Source organism: Trachemys scripta, chromosome 3 (genome assembly GCF_013100865.1).
Source record: "Trachemys scripta elegans isolate TJP31775 chromosome 3, CAS_Tse_1.0, whole genome shotgun sequence".
NCBI classification, from domain to species: domain Eukaryota; kingdom Metazoa; phylum Chordata; order Testudines; family Emydidae; genus Trachemys; species Trachemys scripta.
This window is the reverse complement of record NC_048300.1, coordinates 54,196,197-54,212,975: the sequence shown is the minus strand read 5'-3', so window position 1 is coordinate 54,212,975 and position 16,779 is coordinate 54,196,197. Positions and strand designations below refer to the sequence as shown.

General features: G+C 44.9%; 1 protein-coding gene across 1 annotated transcript in view; it reads left to right on the top strand.

The window, feature by feature from the left end:
* The window catches only part of TOGARAM2 (TOG array regulator of axonemal microtubules 2), a 44,072-nt gene that overhangs the window by 665 nt on the left and 26,628 nt on the right, over positions 1 to 16,779 (top strand). The window contains exons 2-8 of the mRNA XM_034764764.1: positions 718 to 852; positions 1,521 to 1,754; positions 2,414 to 2,643; positions 4,561 to 4,748; positions 10,369 to 10,415; positions 12,552 to 12,730; positions 14,030 to 14,201. Coding sequence (XP_034620655.1) covers positions 718 to 852; positions 1,521 to 1,754; positions 2,414 to 2,643; positions 4,561 to 4,748; positions 10,369 to 10,415; positions 12,552 to 12,730; positions 14,030 to 14,201 — 1,185 coding nt within the window. The remainder of the gene's footprint in view (positions 1 to 717; positions 853 to 1,520; positions 1,755 to 2,413; positions 2,644 to 4,560; positions 4,749 to 10,368; positions 10,416 to 12,551; positions 12,731 to 14,029; positions 14,202 to 16,779) is intronic.

Sequence of the window (16,779 nt, the reverse complement as noted above, 5' to 3'; positions counted from 1 at the left end):
TCGGGCAGCCCGGCTCTTAAACAGAGCCGAAGAGTCAGGGGAGGAGCAGAACAGCCGCGGGAGGGGAAGTGCCCGGCCGGCATTTTCCCGGACATGTTCGGCTTTTTGGCAATTCCAAAGTCTCAAGACCTTATAGTAGCTCCATCTAGGTTTCATTTCCCTAGTTTGTTTTGAGAAGGTCACGACAGTATCAAAAGCTTTATTAAAGTCAAGATGTACCAAATCTACCGCTTCCCCCCTATCCACAAGGCTTGTTAACCAGTCAAAGAAAGCTATCAGGTTGGTTTGACACAATTTGGTGAAGGTGAAGTTAGGTAAAATAATTCTTAATTGAGTCTCTCTTGGAGGAAAGAAGCCTGGATTTGAATTACAAGGAAAGAAGGATTTTTTATCTAGTTTTGTGAACCTTCCAGATGGTTTGAGTTTTGCAAAAGCTTGACCTCTTTGAGGTTCAGTAACCTTAGCCAGGAGAGGAGAGGAAATACAGGGTAGATCACTAACAAGGAATTATGTAATTTTGCAAGGCAGTCAGATACCTCAGTGATGAGTGTTAGATTAGAGAGGCTGCAGTCAATGAAGTTTTTGCCTGAGCCAGGAATGCAGGGTTTAGCCCACACTATCTGATGTGTAATCTGTGAAAGGGGACAGCTGTTCTTTTCCCCCCCTTCTTTTCAAGCACCACACACTTGGATTATTTGTACTGTTCTTAATTTAAAGCTAAGTACCGAGCCCCTGTTGCGGTGTATTGTGGGAGTGTCCCCAAAATCAAACCCAGATACAGATCGCTGCGAGGGGGAAGCATCGATTCAAACTTGCAGCTGTATGGAAGCAGATGGACGACAGCAGATGAAGGTGAGGATGGGGACAGAATGACTGGCCTGTGGCCTAGGCCACATAGAAACGTGAGGCTGCAAGCCTGGCTGCCTGGAAGGGGAGGCACTCTCTGAGCCTGGTGTCCAGATCTACCCTTTTGTTTTTCATTTGCCGTGAGTGATGATTCCAGGAACTAGTTGCAAGTCAGAGAATGCTGTTGGTAAAGTGCTGATCACCCCCTTCCTCTGGTAGAATTTCCGCCATTAAGTAGATCTGAAGGTCACTGATTAGTAGCTGGGCTTTGTCCTCTTGCTAATAGAACTCAGCTGAAAACTGCATGTGACCATCTGAGGACTGTTTGTTGGTGTATGTTGCACAGTCCTGTTTCTAACTGCCAATATGGTCCATATTCCTTTGAATAAAAACCACCGCCACTGGGATCCTTGAGGGCAGTCCCAGCAGAGAGGCCAAAGACTGAGATGATGCTCCCTTCTCATTAGTAGAGGTGGGACCCTCAGCTTCACTCTCCTGGCCAGTCAATGCAGCACTCTTAACAAGCACTAGGGTCATAGTATTTTGATCCAAAATGAAAATAAAATTAAATTGATCTCTAAAAATTAGAATAAAATAAATATCTCAAATTGACTGATGGATTCTTGATGAGTGAGGTTGACTTACTTGACTCTTGCTTTTAAATTGGCCTGCAGCCTCTCTTCAGTCTGTACTGAAAGTCCAGATGAAAAAACAGTCATGTTTGTGGAGTGGAGATGGGGGCCCACCTTATCCCAGAGCCATTTCCTCTCTAGAGGGCTTGGACAGCCCCACCTTGAAACAGGATCCCAAAGAACTGGAGGTGAGCAGTGCGGCCATGGAAACTGCTCAGATCAAGGACAAGCTCAAGAAGAGGAGGATCTCTGAGGGCTTATTTGCATCACACAGAGGTAAAGCTGGGTGCCTATCTGCTATCTCTGATGAAATGAAACCCTTCCAAGAATAGAGGGATTAGCATGTGACACCGACAAATACTCAGTTCAATTGCCAGCAATGTCCAGGTTTCACCCAGAGTGTTGGGATCTGTATGTGGATGCTAGCATCAAAACATTCTTGAAGGACAAAAATGAGGAGACCTTCCTTTCCTGTGGAGAAAAAATGACAAATGTTCATCCTTGTTTATGTTACTGATTGCTGTAATAGAGCTTTAACTATCTGGAGCCACTACTTTTGCTTGGTTTATATTTTCATCTTGTCTATATTTCCTTTCCCCCCTTCCTTTACCTGCTTTAATCTTTCTTTCACAGGGGTTTAAAAGTTTGTTTTCTTAATCCATGTGAATCCAGATGTCAGTTTTCAAATAGTAAATAGGAGCATAGAAAACCATCATGTTATCTGAGGTATTTCTATGGAATTGGATGGATGTGACTGGCCCACTCAACTGCAGATGGCTGTAGCCTCTCTATGTTAACATGTGTCCATGGGAACACAATTCTCACCATTCGGTTAACTACACGTTTTGACGAAAGTCACCTGATTTGGAGTCAGATCTCTGTTATCTTGGATCTAAAAGGTAGTATCCCTAGTGCTATTTTTTTCTGATTTTCAGGCTTGCTTGACTCCAGTGGCCCCAAGGAGGTTGCCCTGAAGCCAGCTGTTTCCAGATCTGCCTCTCAAAGGCTGCTGCTAACTTCCAAGCCCATGCCTCCCATTCAAAGCATCCCTACCTCCCCAGAAGCCAATGGCACAGATGAAAGGGAGCAGAAAACCTTGGAGAATGGCATGATCAGCTGGAGCCATGGTGAGACCCACACTGAGCTGACTCCAACTTCCCAAGAGGTAAATGGGCATTGAATAAGAAAACTGAACCAAACCAAATATGGTTCCTCTGAAGTTTTAGTGCCTGACAGAGCTCTAAGAGATTCCTCTGACATGGGTAAAGTCTAGGATCCTATCTGAAGTGTGGTTGTACTATGAAAAGTTACTCTCTAAAGATGGCATCATGGAGGTACTATGGGTTTAGAGTCTGTACTGTATAGGAATTGGGTTGTATCTTTTTAAATAGTGCTCATCATGTTCTGTGTTTTGAGGAGAAGCCACCAGAAACCAGTCAGAGGCACCATATGTATGTAGTAAGGCCTTGCATGTTTCAATATAGTTAGTAAACATGGGCATTTGTGACCCAACTGTGTTTGTGTGGTTCCTTATGGTTAATATTGTGTAAAGAGCAAAAGATGCAATCGTGTCTCAATGATTTTCATATCAAAGGTACTATGAAGGTGTTTGCTGTAGCTGCCTGCCCTGCAAACTCAACCTGGAATCCAAAAGTCCATCATCAACTCTAATAAAGTTTCTAGAATTCAAGTGAGACCCTCAGTAGCCCCGGTACAGCCATATTGCCTTGCGTGGATTTGCGCAGGGGTAACTGACTGGAACTTTGCAAACAATTCTACTAAGGATACCCTAAAAGGGATAGAATACTGCACCCTTTCTATTAACTTTGTTGACTCTGCAAGGGTGACAGGAGTTATAGCTATTAGACCTCACTACACAGGAGAAGGAAGGTGATTAGAAAATACTTTTGCAAACAAAGGAAGCCTATCAAAAGGCTAGTGCATTGGATTTAAGTTATCTAGATACTGGGCCAGATCCAGGCCTACCATAATTCTACTGGCTTCACTGGATTTTCATTAGGAATTAATTTGGCAATTGACAGTGAAGAAGATAATGGGAGAACTAAGAAAGGATCAATGTTTGTTCTCCATTCCTCCACTCTCCCAGTCACAATATCGATGACCCAGAAGGGGACCCATTCCAATAGAAATGTTTGTCTGTTATGGAGATAGTACAGGATGGTTTCATACACAACACATTGCACTGTCAGCAAGGTAGGCGGCTCTACTGGAGTTGATAACTGACAATGAGCCAGATATGATAAATTAGATGGAAATTGGAGCGCACCTAGGATCCAGTGATCACATTAATGTCAGGGCTGAAAGGCTGATGAGGGTCTGTAGAAAGGGCAATAACAGGAAAAAATGGACGTTAGAGAAGTATATTTGGACAGAATGTGAAATAAGCAGTAGAAAATTGGCTGGAGTTCACTGGTGTATGGTAGGTGGTTTAGGTACAGCCATGGGACTGCAATCCAAACTCATCCCAGTACAATCAGAAAGTCTGAAAGAGCAACAGCTTCCCAGAAACTACACTGGCAAAGCAGGGAGATGGCGGGAAGGAGGAAAGATAGGCAGAGGGTGCACAGCTTCTGCAGTGATGAGCACGATAAAAATACTTAGATGGGAGGCAGAGTGGGGCACTGGCCCCTTTCTTACTGCTTTCCCTTCATTTCCCCTTTCCCAGCTCGGGAGCATAGGGGTGCCATCAATTCTCCCTCCCTCAGATAGCTTCTTCCTCTTGACTGAGGTTTCAATGGAGTGTGAGAGAGGAGAGTTTGACAGTGCTAGTCCACTACACAGTGCATGGAAGAAGGTGCACTTTCTTTTGTGGTTAGAGTGGAATGCTGGCTGTTAGCCCTCCAGGTATACTCCCTCTATCTCTGCAGAGATCTTCCACTTTGTTGCCTAACAGAATTAATTCCTGTCTGTGCTAACCCATGTGACCAGCCTTCCCTTCTAAACCTCACTTGCCTCTGCATAATCAGTGAGCTGGATTGAACTGTTTTGTAAAGTTAGGGTGAAAGTTACTTGTTTCAGTTTGAACTTTAACCCTGTGAGGCCTGAACTCTTCCAATTCCAGACTTCCCAGCAGTACTTGCATTGCAATGATGAGAAGATGAGGAAGTCATTAGGTTCTGCTTTGATTCCACCTATTCCCAAATCAGTGAGACCACCTGATGGAGACTCTGGCAATTCTCCAATGCCTCTTTCAAGCTCTCAGCAATTGGACCAGGCTACTCTCACTATACAGGAGACTGCTGATTTAAGGTAAACGTCTTCCTGGCATCTTCTTCCCTTCCATTGTAGCCTCATCCTACAGATCTCATCTAAGTAGTTTGTTTATTTGTCACAGTCAGCACTCCAAGATATTTGTATACTAGTATACACTAGTTATGTGAATACTGTAGATTGTATGTCTGATATGAACCAAAATCACTCCAGATATATGGGAGTATATTCTAGTGGTTACGGTTTAGGAGTAGGAACCAGGGACTCCTGAGTGCATGCAGATGTGGTCACGTGCAGATACTGCACCATCTCAAAAAAGATATATTGGAATTGGAAAAGGTTCAGAAAAGAGCAACAAAAATGATTAGGGGTATGGAATGGCTTCTGTATGAGGAGAAATTAATAAGACTGGGACTTTTCAGCTTGGAAAAGAGACGACTAAGGAGGGATATGAAAAAGGTCTATAAAATCATGACTGGTGTGGAGAAAGTAAATAAGGAAGTGTTATTTATTCCTTCTCATAACACAAGAACTAGGGGTCACCAAATGATAGGCAGCAGGTTTAAAACAAACAAAAGGAAGTATTTTTTCACATAACCACAGTCAACCTGTGGAACTCCTTGCCAGAGGATGTTGTGAAGGCCAAGACTATAACAGGGTTCAAAAAGGAACTAGATAAGTTCATGGAAGATTTGTCCATCAATGGCTATCAGCCAGGATGAGCAGAGATTGTGTCACTAGCCTCTGTTTGCCAGAAGCTGGGAGTGGGTGACAGGAGATGGATCACTTGATTACCTGTTCTGTTCATTCCCTCTGAGACACCTGGCATTGGCCACTGTCAGAAGTCAGGATACTCGGCTAGATAGACCTTTGGTCTGACCCAGTGTAGCCATTCTCATGTTCTTATGTCTATTCCTGACTGCCACTGACTCACTATACCTGAAGAAGAGTTCTTTGTAGCTTGAAAGCTTGTCTTTTTGACCAACAGAAGTTGGTCCAATAAAAGATATTATCTCACCCATCTTGTCTCTCTACTATCCTGGGACCAGCACGGTTACAAGTGTACTGCAGAATGACTCACTATGTAATTTTGGGCAAATCATTTAAGACCCACGCTTCAGCTGGACCTGAGTCTGGCCCCTCATTGTGAGGACAGAATTTTGCATCTGCAAATACTTGTTTCTGCGACAATTTGCTGGTGCACATATTATCAACTGGGTATCTAGTTACCAAAGTTAGAAGCCATTTCTGTAAATATAGGCCTTAATCCCTTCTGTGCCTTGGTCTTCCCATCACAAAATGAGAGCCCAGATACTTACCAACTTCTCAGGAGGTTGTGAGGCTTAATTAACTAATATTTGTAAAATGCTTTGTGCTCTTAGGTGAAAGACAACAAGTAGTATTGGTCTAGAAGGGTACAGCTTGCTCAGGAAGGACAGGCAGGGAAAACAGGGAGGAGGTATTGCTTTATATATTAAAAATTTATACACTTGGACTGAGGTTGAGATGGAAATAGGAGACAGACTTGTTGAAAGTCTCTTGGTAAGGATAAAAGAGGTAAAAACCAAGGGTGATGTCATAGTAGTGGTCTACTACAGACACCTAACCAGGAAGAAGAGGTGGATGAGGCTTTTTTAAAGCAACAAACAAAATCATCCAAAGCACAGGACTTGGTGGTAAATGAGGGACTTCAACTACCAAGACATCTGTGGGAAAATAACACAACAGGGCACAGATTATTCAACAAGTTCTTGGAATTTTATTGGAGACATTTTTTTATTTCAGAAGGTGGAGAAAGCTACTGGGGAGAGATTGTTCTAGATTTGATTTTGACAAATAGGGAGGAACTGATTTTGAAATTTTGAAAGTAGAAGGCAGCTTGGGTGAAAGTGATCATGAAATGGTAGAGTTCATGATTTTAAAGAATGGTAGGAGGGAGAACAGCAAAATAAAGACAATGGATTTCAAGAAGGCAAACTTTAGCAAACTCAGGGAGTTGATAGGTAAGATCCCATGGGAAGCAAGTCTAAGGGGAAAAACAATTGAAGACAGTTGGCAGTTTTTCAAAGAGACATTATTAAGGGCACAAGAGCAAACTATCCCACTGCGTGGGAAAGATAGGAAGTATGGCAAGAGACCACCTTGGCTTAACCAGGAGATCTTCAATGATCTGAAACTCAAAAAAGAGTTAAATGTCTTCAAGTCACCAGGGCCTGATGAAATGCATCCTAGAATACTCAAGGAGCTGACTGAGGAGATATCTGAGCCATTAGCGATTGTCTTTGAAAAGTCATGGAAGAGTGGGGAGATTCCAGAAGACTTGAAAAGGGCAAATATAGTGCCAATCTATAAAAAGGGAAATAAGGACAACCCAGGGAATTACAAAACAGTCAGCTTAACTTCCATAACCGGAAAGATAATGGAGCAAATAATAATGCAATCGGTTTGCAAACATCTAGAAGATAATAAGGTGATGAGTAACAGTCAGCATGGATTTTTCAAGAACAAATTGTGTCAAACCTACCTGATAGCTTTCTTTGACTGGATAACAAGCCTTGTGGATAGGGGGGAAGCAGTAGATTTGGTACATCTTGACTTTAATAAAGCTTTTGATACTGTCGTGACCTTCTCAAAACAAACTAGGGAAATGAAACCTAGATGGAGCTACTATAAGGTGGGTGCATAACTGACTGGAAAACAGTTCCCAGAAAGTAGATATCAGTGGTTTATAGTCATGCTGGAAGGGCATAATGAGTGGGGTCCCCCAGGGATCAGTTCTGGGTCCAGTTCTTTTCAATATCTTCATCAGTGATTTAGATAATGGCATAGAGAGTACACTTATAAAGTTTGCAAGCTGGGAGGGGTTGCAAGTGCTTTGGAGGATAGGATTATACTTCAAAATGATCTGGACAAACTGGAGAAATGGTCTGAACTAAATAGGATGAAATTCAATATGGACAAATGCAAAATATTCCACTTAGAAAGAAACAATCCGTTGCACACATAGAAAATGGGAAATGACTGCCAAGGAGGGAGTACTGTAGAAAGGGATCTGGGGGTCATAGTGGACCACAAGCTAAATATGAGTCAACAATGTAACATTGTTGCAAAAAAAGCGAACATCATTCTGGGTTGTATTAACAGGAGTATTGTAAGCAAGACACGAGAAGTAATTCTTCCACTCTACTCCGTGCTGATTAGGCTTCAACTGGAATATTGTGTCCAGTTCTGGGCGCCACATTTCAGGGAAGATGTGGACAAATTGGAGAAAGTCCAGAGAAGAGCAATAAAAATTATTAAAGGTCTAGAAAACATGACCTATAAGGGAAGATTGAAAAAAATTGGGTTTGTTTAGTCTGGAAAAGAGAAGACTGAGAGGGGACATAACAGTTTTCAAGTACATAAAAAGTTGTTACAAGGAGGGAGAAAAAAATGTTGTTCTTAACCTCTGAGGATAGGACAAGCAGCAATGGGCTTAAATTGCAGCAAGGGAGGTTTAGGTTGGACATTAGGAAAAATTTCCTAACTGTCAGGGTGGTTAAGCAATGGAATAAATTGCCTAGAGAGGTTGTGGAATCTCTATCATTGAAGATTTTTAAGAGCAAGTTAGACAAACACCTGTCAGGGATCGTTTAGATAATACTTAGGGCATGGCTACACTTGCAGATGTAGAGCGCTGTGAGTTAAACCTGGCTTCAGAGAGCGCAGTAGGGAAAGCGCTGCAGTCTGTCCACACTGACAGCTGCAAGCACACTGGCGTGGCCACATTTGCAGCGGCATTGGGAGCAGTGCATTATGGGCAACTATCCCACAGAGCACCTCTTCCCATTCTGGTGCTGTGGCTTGTGGGAAGGGGGCATAGACTGCAGGGCATTCTGGGTCCTGTCCCAATGCCCCATGATGTATCGGTTCGCATCCCGGCGCCATCTTTCAACGTTTTTTGTACTGCGTGCTCTCTCTTACCTTTCGGTCTGTGGGAATGGAGCCCGAACTGCTGAGGAATATGCTGATGAGTCTCGCCAGCATGTCACATTTGGCAGTCTAGTTATTCTTTATGATCCAAAGTGACAGTGAGAGCTCCAACGATGATATCGACTCGAGTAATGCATATGATGCAAGTTTGCTTGTGGCATTCACGGACATGCTGACCACCGTGGAATGCCGCTTTTGGGCTCAGGAAACAAGCAATGAATGGTGGGAATCACATCGTCATGCAAGTCTGGAATGACGAGCAGTGGCTGCAGAACTTTCAGATGAGAAAAGCCACTTTCATGGGACTGTGTGAGGAGCTCGCCCCCACCCTGCGGTGCAAGGACATGCGATTGAGAGCTGCCCTGATGGTGGAGAAGTGGGTGGCTATTGCAATCTGGAAGCTAGCAACTCCAGACAGCTACCGATCGGTCGCTAACCAGTTTGGAGTGGGAAAGTCGACTGTTGGAATCACTTCTGGAGGCCGATCAGAGCGCACTATAGGACCAGGGCATCTACACTGGCGCCGCGGTGCTGCAGTGGGGGCGCAGCAAACACTATTCCACTCGCCGAGGTGGAGTACTAGCAGCGCTGTAGCTGCGGAGTCAGAGTGCTCTATGTGCCTTGCCAGTGTGGATGGGGAGTGAGCTAGTGCGCCCGGGGCTCCTTTATTGCGCTGTAACTTGTAAGTGTAGCCAAGGCCATAGTCCTGCTATGAATGCATGGAACTAGACTAGATGACCTCTCGAGGTCCCTTCCAGTCCTATGATTCTATTAAGGAACTATGGGATGATTATAAAATTAATATACATTATAAGTATTATCCCCATTTATTAGTTTAGCTTCTGTGCTTGGGGAAAACTACCTGTCAGCCTTATGCTTGATATAATAATAAATAGTGTTAAGCTACAATTGCAGTTTATATACTTCACTAAGATATTGTATATACATGTCTAGTTGCATCATAATATACTTATTAGGTTCTTACTCACAAATAGATTTTGAAGATAAATTATTTATTTCTTTAAGAGCAGAAGGGCCTAATTCTTCCCTCTGGGGAAGTTAGGGAAGTTACATCAGTGGAACTGAGAATCAGGTGGATTCTCTGTCACTGGCAACTTTTAAATCAAGATTAGTTGTTTTTTAAAAAGATATACCTTGGTTCAAACTGGAATTAATTCAAGTTCTATGACCTGTGTTATACAGGAGGCCAGACTAGATGATCACAATGGTCCCTTCTTATAATCTATGAACCCATGAATCTCTGAATCACAATCTGATCTAAAACTGGAACAGACAAAGCTTGATTCTTTTCTCTCTCACACTAGTGTAAACGTGGCTGCTCTGATTTGAGCTGTAGGACCAGCCTAACCTCTAGTGGAACCAGGACCATATAGATGTTTGAAAGTCACTAATGTGCCCCTCCCTCCTGAGCTGCATTGGGGGACACAAGGCTGGAATCCAAAGAGGTGACCCACTGCTTTCAGTCGGAGCAGGATTTGCCCCTCATGTGGCTTTACTAACTGATGGACCCAATGACCATTGTAAAGCAGTTGCCAGCAAACTGAAACCTGTGGGTTACATTTCCTGCTCTGTGATGGTGATTCTGACAAGGAACCTCTCCTCCATTAAAATGCTCTCTCTTCCTCTATATTTCCTCATAAATTCTTTTCTCCTCAATTGTTTTAAGGTCAAGGCCAGACAGCAATGCTGAGGAGAAGATCCTTAAATCTCTGGGTATGTACAGGGCGTGTATTTATTTTGTCATAAAATGAACACAGGGAGTTCTCCCCCCCACACACCCATAGGTGAAATTATATAAATGTCTTACTGGAAAAACATTCCACAATCCTTCATTATTAGAGGGAGATACTTTAGAAAACTAACCCAGAGTCCAGACACCCAGGAAGCAGTGAGGTGGCCTTGCCAGATGTGAATGGATCCAATAGATGACTTCACATGTTTGATGGCAGGGATTGAGAAGTTCACCCCCAACAGCTCATAAATAAAATAGAAAACATTTTCTCAGCTCCTTTGTCTCATACACTTTACTAGATGGGAACTTGCCTCTCTATATGACTGTTAGCAGTGCTTAATTTATGCCTTAATGCTGAGCTCTAGCACCTCTAGGTTTGGCAGTTCATAACCCAGGCACCTCTGGGCTTGCTGCATCAGTTATGAAGGTAAAATATTGCTTGAGCCCTGGCATCTAATTGCGTGAACCCTGGTACCTCTTTCATTACAAATTAAGCACTGGCTGTTGGTGCCATTCAAGGTTAGAGAGAGATGAACCATTTCACACAAAATAAGAAATGCCCTCATTTGCCCCTTCTACCCCCATGAACCTTCACTTTAAACTTGAACTGAACCCAAACTGAACCTTTTTTGAGATCTATACCAGTCGGATCCACTTTGTTTGTTTATTTTTTCACTGGTAATTCCAAAACTCCATGACAGAGGTTGTTCTTGCGATCTTTCCAGCCCAGTTTTACTGGACCAAGAGGTTCAGATATGGATTCACACTGGAGTGCTTATCTGAACTGAACTTTTCAACCTCCTAAAGTATAGTTCTAAATATTACAACTGTAAAAGAGGCATTTATTGGTTATTTTATCAAAGGCATTTATTAAGTCACCTCTCAGTTACCCCAGATCAAATGAGATCAGTTGACTCTTAAAAATGTTTTGTTCCCCTAACTACCAGCCCTGCAAACTCAACCTTGGATCGAGAGTCAAGCTGAGTTCTTTCTTTCTCATGCTGAGAATATTCTGTGAGTTAAATTAGGGCCTCAGTTACACGTGTGCAACCCCAGTATTTTTAGGTTAAGCCTTGAGTGACACCTTCGCTACCCCATTACCTTCAGTGGATTTACACAGATATAACCACTGGAACTTAGTAAATAATTCTATTGATAATGTTTGAAAAGGAATAGAAACCAGCTTACCTCTCCCAGAGCTGTGTGGGCTCTCCAGGGGTGCCAGGAGTAAAAGCAAACGCTTAATTTAGTTGCTGTTATGAAGCTATGACTATAAATATAACCAAGGAGCAGATTTGCTGAGTTACGAAGGTGATGTTTTTACATAACTATTTTTCAGAGAAGAACTGCCCTTTAAAGTTAATCCATCTCTTTAGTTGATAAGACTTTGGCTTGACCAGCCAGTGAAAAAAATTCCTGATTTTTAAAACATATCTTCTTTTTTTTAGTTTAGTTTATGGTATGATTTTATGATTTGTGAAGCAGTGCATGGAATTATTAGTTCTATGAGCCTTAGCAGCTCTGTTGGAGAGTAATTCAGCATCAGATGCCCTGTGCTATACATATTAAAGGAAACTTTCACACCCAGTCCCCTAGAGCGTGTGGGTGTGGACAGAGGTGCTAATTTCAGGGGCTGAGCTGCTAGTTTTGATAATGAATCCACTTGCGGGAAATTCATTGCAGCAACCAGGATTCTTATTTTATTGTTCATATTTCAACAACCCAAAACTTTTCTTTAAAAGCTTTTAATTTGCCAATAGAGAGGAGGAATAATTGATTTTTACCTAATACATGGGGTGTCAGAAGGTAGAAGCGTCACATGAACACAAAGTCTGTAAACTCAGGGAAGGAGAATGCTTTACTCAGGCCTGAATAGCTGGGAAGATATAGGAAAATGTTTCTTTTTCCACAGGGAAAATCTTTATTTTCACCCTTCTTCAGCAATCACAGCGGCTCCCCAGGGGCTGCAGACTGAGCATTTTCCCCCACTCAGTAGATCTGTATTTCAAGAAATGTAATTTCTACAGCAGATGCAAAAAGCCAGAGTCCCATCAACCTGTTGGTGCTGGTGTGCTGCTTGCTGCACTAATATATGGTATGTGTCTTTGGCTTATCAGAATTCAGAACTCTGGAACCCATTTTGCCTGCTCCCAAAAATGGCTTGACCGGTAGCATGAAGCCTGCTGAATATTTACTGCCATTAACAACCCTCTCCCTCAGCCAGGCCAAGGAGACAGGACCCCTATCGAGCCCTCATCTTTTAAAGGGTGATGATTGGAAGGAGAGCAATGGAAGGGTATGTATGTGCTAGGGTCATTGGAGCAGGGATATCCTTTTTCTTCAGTGATTGTACAGTACCTCCTACAATGAGGTCCTAGGCACGACTGCAATACAAAGCACAACTAATAATAAAAATAATAAACTTCCTCTGTCAGGGACCCTCTTCCCTGTTTGATTAAGTTAAAGAGTCAGACATTCGCTGTATATTTTTTCTGAACAAAGGAGAAGCAGAAATTATTGTCTGGGAAATAGTGATAAGGTTAAGTAGGATGAGTTCTGTTTCTGATGTGAATTCAGAGGTGGTGCAAGTTACCCACTGGTGAGTGTGAATTACATGCTGAGACGGTGGAGGCAAGGGTTGTAATATCGGAAGCAACCGAGAGGGTGTGTAGGATACTGGCCTGTCTACCCAGCCCAGGAAGGAGTGGCACCATCCTCAGAGTCGGGTCAGGTCCTTTTCTCAGGGCTTCAGCTTTATTTCCTCCAGATAACATAAATTCAGCACCTCAATTGTCCCTTCCCTTCTAATGCAGAGGCCTGTCCATTCTCTGCAGGTTCCCACTTTACCAGCCACCTTGTCTGAGAGTCACCCTGCTCCCAGGCCTGCAACAGGAACCAACCTACTTCCTATAGCTCTCTCTTTATTCAGGGGTTTCCTGCCAGAATCTCCCTGCTCCTCGCAGCTCTCCACCCCAACTCAGCTACTTGCTGGCTTTTATAATCACCTGAGGGAGGGATAGCTCAGTGGTTTGAGCATTGGCCTGTTAAACCCAGGGTTATGAGTTCAATCCTTGAGGGGGCCATTTAGGGAACTGGGGTAAAAATCTGTCTGGGGATTGGCCCTGCTTTGAGCAGGGGGTTGGACTAGATGATCTCCTGAGGTCCTTTCCAACCCTGACATTCTATGATTCTCTATGACCTCTAGCTGATCAGTCTGAGCTGAGAGGTAGCTGACCTCACCTGTTCCAGGTGATGCTGGGCCCAACAGCCCTTCAATGGCCAGCAAGGATGTAAATTAAAATAGAGGAGCTTGCTTTTCCTGACGCCTTCCTGTTGGCTGCTTGCCTTCCTGTGACCCCCTAACCATCCCACCCACTCCCTTTCCATCCACTCGCAGTAACTTAAAGACATGAAAATTACACCGCTTGTAAGTCTGGCCAAGTACCTTTTCTGTTTAATTATATGCAGGGAGGGCAATTGCTTCTGAAACTATTGAGGTGTATATTGAAGCGTATCAGTGTTTGTGACATTGTACCACAGTGTTTCCTGCTTTCTGTATCATTTGTGTACCTTGGTGTGTTTGTGTTGTGTCCAGATCCACGTCACAATATCCAAGTCAGCTCAGGAGAAAATGCGCCAGAAGCAAATGAAAGAGATGGAGCTTTTGCGCAGCGAGAGGGAGAAGGAAAAAGAGAGAGAGAAGGAAAGGTCCCTGCAGCTCCATGAGCAATTGCAGAACGTTGACCCAGGGGCTATTGCTCAGGAAGGTAAGTTTCAGAGTAGCAACCGTGTTAGTCTGTATCTGCAAAAAGAACAGGAGTACTTGTGGCACCTTAGAGACTAACAAATTTATTAAGCTTTCGTGGACTACAGCCCACTTCTTCGGATGCATATGCATAAGTGGCTGCTAACGGCTATAGGCCTGGTTCTCCACTGCCTCACATCTTGTTTAGCCGTTGACACCTGTGCAAAGTGAATGAAAAATTCTGCTCACTCCAACTGGTAGCATGTTAAACCTACTGTGCACAGGTGTAAATGAATGTGTGAGGCACTGCAGTGTCAGGCCCTATGAATTAGGGTCACTATATTCCATTCTTATAACTAGAGCTGCAGGGCAGGAAGATCCCTTTAGAGAAATAACCATCATTTCCACAGGGATTTTCTATGGAGAAATCCCACCCAATCACCCCTCCCTCTAGACATCATTGCAAATTTCCCTACTGCTGAGGAGGCTGGATGAAACTCCTGTCAGAGCCTGTCAGTACTGCTGGCTCAGTCAGTTGGAGACATCACTCTAAAAATATGGGAGACTGCCTCTCTACCAAGGTGTGGCTGACTATTTGCCTGACATAGTACTCAGGGGTGGCAGGTTTGTAGAAATTTTGGTGGTTCCCAGAACCCGCCCCCGCCCAAACTCTGCCCCCCCACCCGCCCAAGGCTCTCGGAGGGAGTTTGGGTGGGGGAGGAGGAGGTCTGGGGTGCAGGCCCTAGGCTGGGGCAGGGGATTGGGGTGCAGGCTCTGGGAGGGAGTTTGGGGATGGGAGGGGGTGCAGGGGTGAGGGCTGTGGCTGCAGATGAGGGTGTGGGAGGGACTCAGGGCAAGAGTAGGGATGTAGGGGGTGAGGGCTCTGTCGGGCTGGGAATGAGGGGTTTGGGGTGTGGGAGGGGTTCAGGGCGAGAGGAGGAGTGTGGGGGATGAGGGCTCTGTCTGGGGCTGGGGGGTTTGGGGTGTTAGGCTCAGGGCTGGGGCAGAGGGTTGGAGTGCAGGGGGATGAAGGCTCTGGCTGGGACTGGGAATAAGGTGTTTGGGGTGTGGGAGGGGCTCAGGGCTAGAGTAGAGGGTTGAGGGTGAGGTGCGGGGTAAAAGCTCTGGCTGGGGAGTGGGCTCTGGGGTGGGGCAAGGCTGGGGATGAGTTTGGGGTGCAGGCAGGCTGCTCTGGGACAGGGGCCAGAGAGAACGACTCCCCACAGCCCTTTCCCTGCCAGCAGCAGCGAGCTCTGGGGGAGGAGCCTCCCTTTCCCGCCCCCCCCCCAGCAGCACACTCACCCCCACTACTGTCATTGCATGTGCTCCTAGGGCCTCTCTCAGGTCTAGGAATCTCTCTTGCCTCCCCCGTGGTGGATGCCGGGGGATGCTGCGTGTGCCTCCTCCCCTGCTGTTGCCCCTGACTATAGCCTCACTGTGGGTGAGGGGTGGGGCTGCCTCCTTGCCCAGCATGGGGCAGGAGCGGTGACTGCAGGTGGGGGGAGGGGGGAGGGGGAAGAGGGGGCCCTGTGCTGCTGGAGGGTCCCGCCAGAAAAGGGAAGGGTCTGAGGTGGAAGGGCAGGCTGAGTCAGTCTGCCCTGGCAGTCGAGATGGGGGGCACTAGGACCCTGCAGCATCAGTTGCTACAGGGAGGCAGCATGGAGCTGCAGGGAAGAGACAGTGACTCTGCTCTGGGGCCCCAGGAAGGCAAGAGGGGGACCGGGGAACACTCGGGGGAGGGGCAGGTGGGGACACCCGGCCCCAAATATTGGTGGAGCCGGGCTCTGAATATTGCTGGTGCCCGGGCACCACGCGGGAATATAACTCGCCGCCTATGATAGTGCTCCCAGCCTAAGCTGGCTCAGGCAGCAAGACATGATGGTCTCAGGTACTTACCTTCCCCATCATTGTAGTATTTGAGCACTTCACAGTCTTTAACACATTTATTTTCACAACACTCCTATAAGGAGTTATTAGTCCCATTTTAGATATGGGAGATATCGAGGCACAGAGAAACTAAGTGACTTGCCTATGGTCATATAAGAAGCCTGTAGCAGGGACAGGAATTGAACCCTGATCTCCCAAGACCCAGGCTAGTGTCCTAACTACTGGACTATTCTTTCTTTCTGATAATGACAATGATATTACTGAGCACTTCTGTAATGCCTTTCATCCAAGACCTCAGAGCACTTTTCAAAGGAAGGGGGAATATTATTATTATTCTTTTACAGATGGATAAACTGAGGCATGAGGTGACTTGCCCAAGGCCACACAGTGAGTCAGTGGCAGAGCCAGGAACAGACTGTGGCGTTCCTGTCTCCCTAGCCCCAAGATCTATCCACTAGACAATGCTGCCTTATATATCAGACCTATCCCTCTCATTATAGCACAGCCTGCCATAATGAAGACAAACTAATTGTGTCCAAAAAATGCTTTTAATCATGTTATGATCTGGAGGAGTTTTAATGGAAATGTTTCTAATTAAAATACGAAGGAAGATCCTGCTTACGCAGTAACACAAATCACCCCCTACACACACTCCCGAGAAGCTTATGTTTTAGAGGAGCACTGAAGCTGTTACAAAAGTAGTTCACATTTTA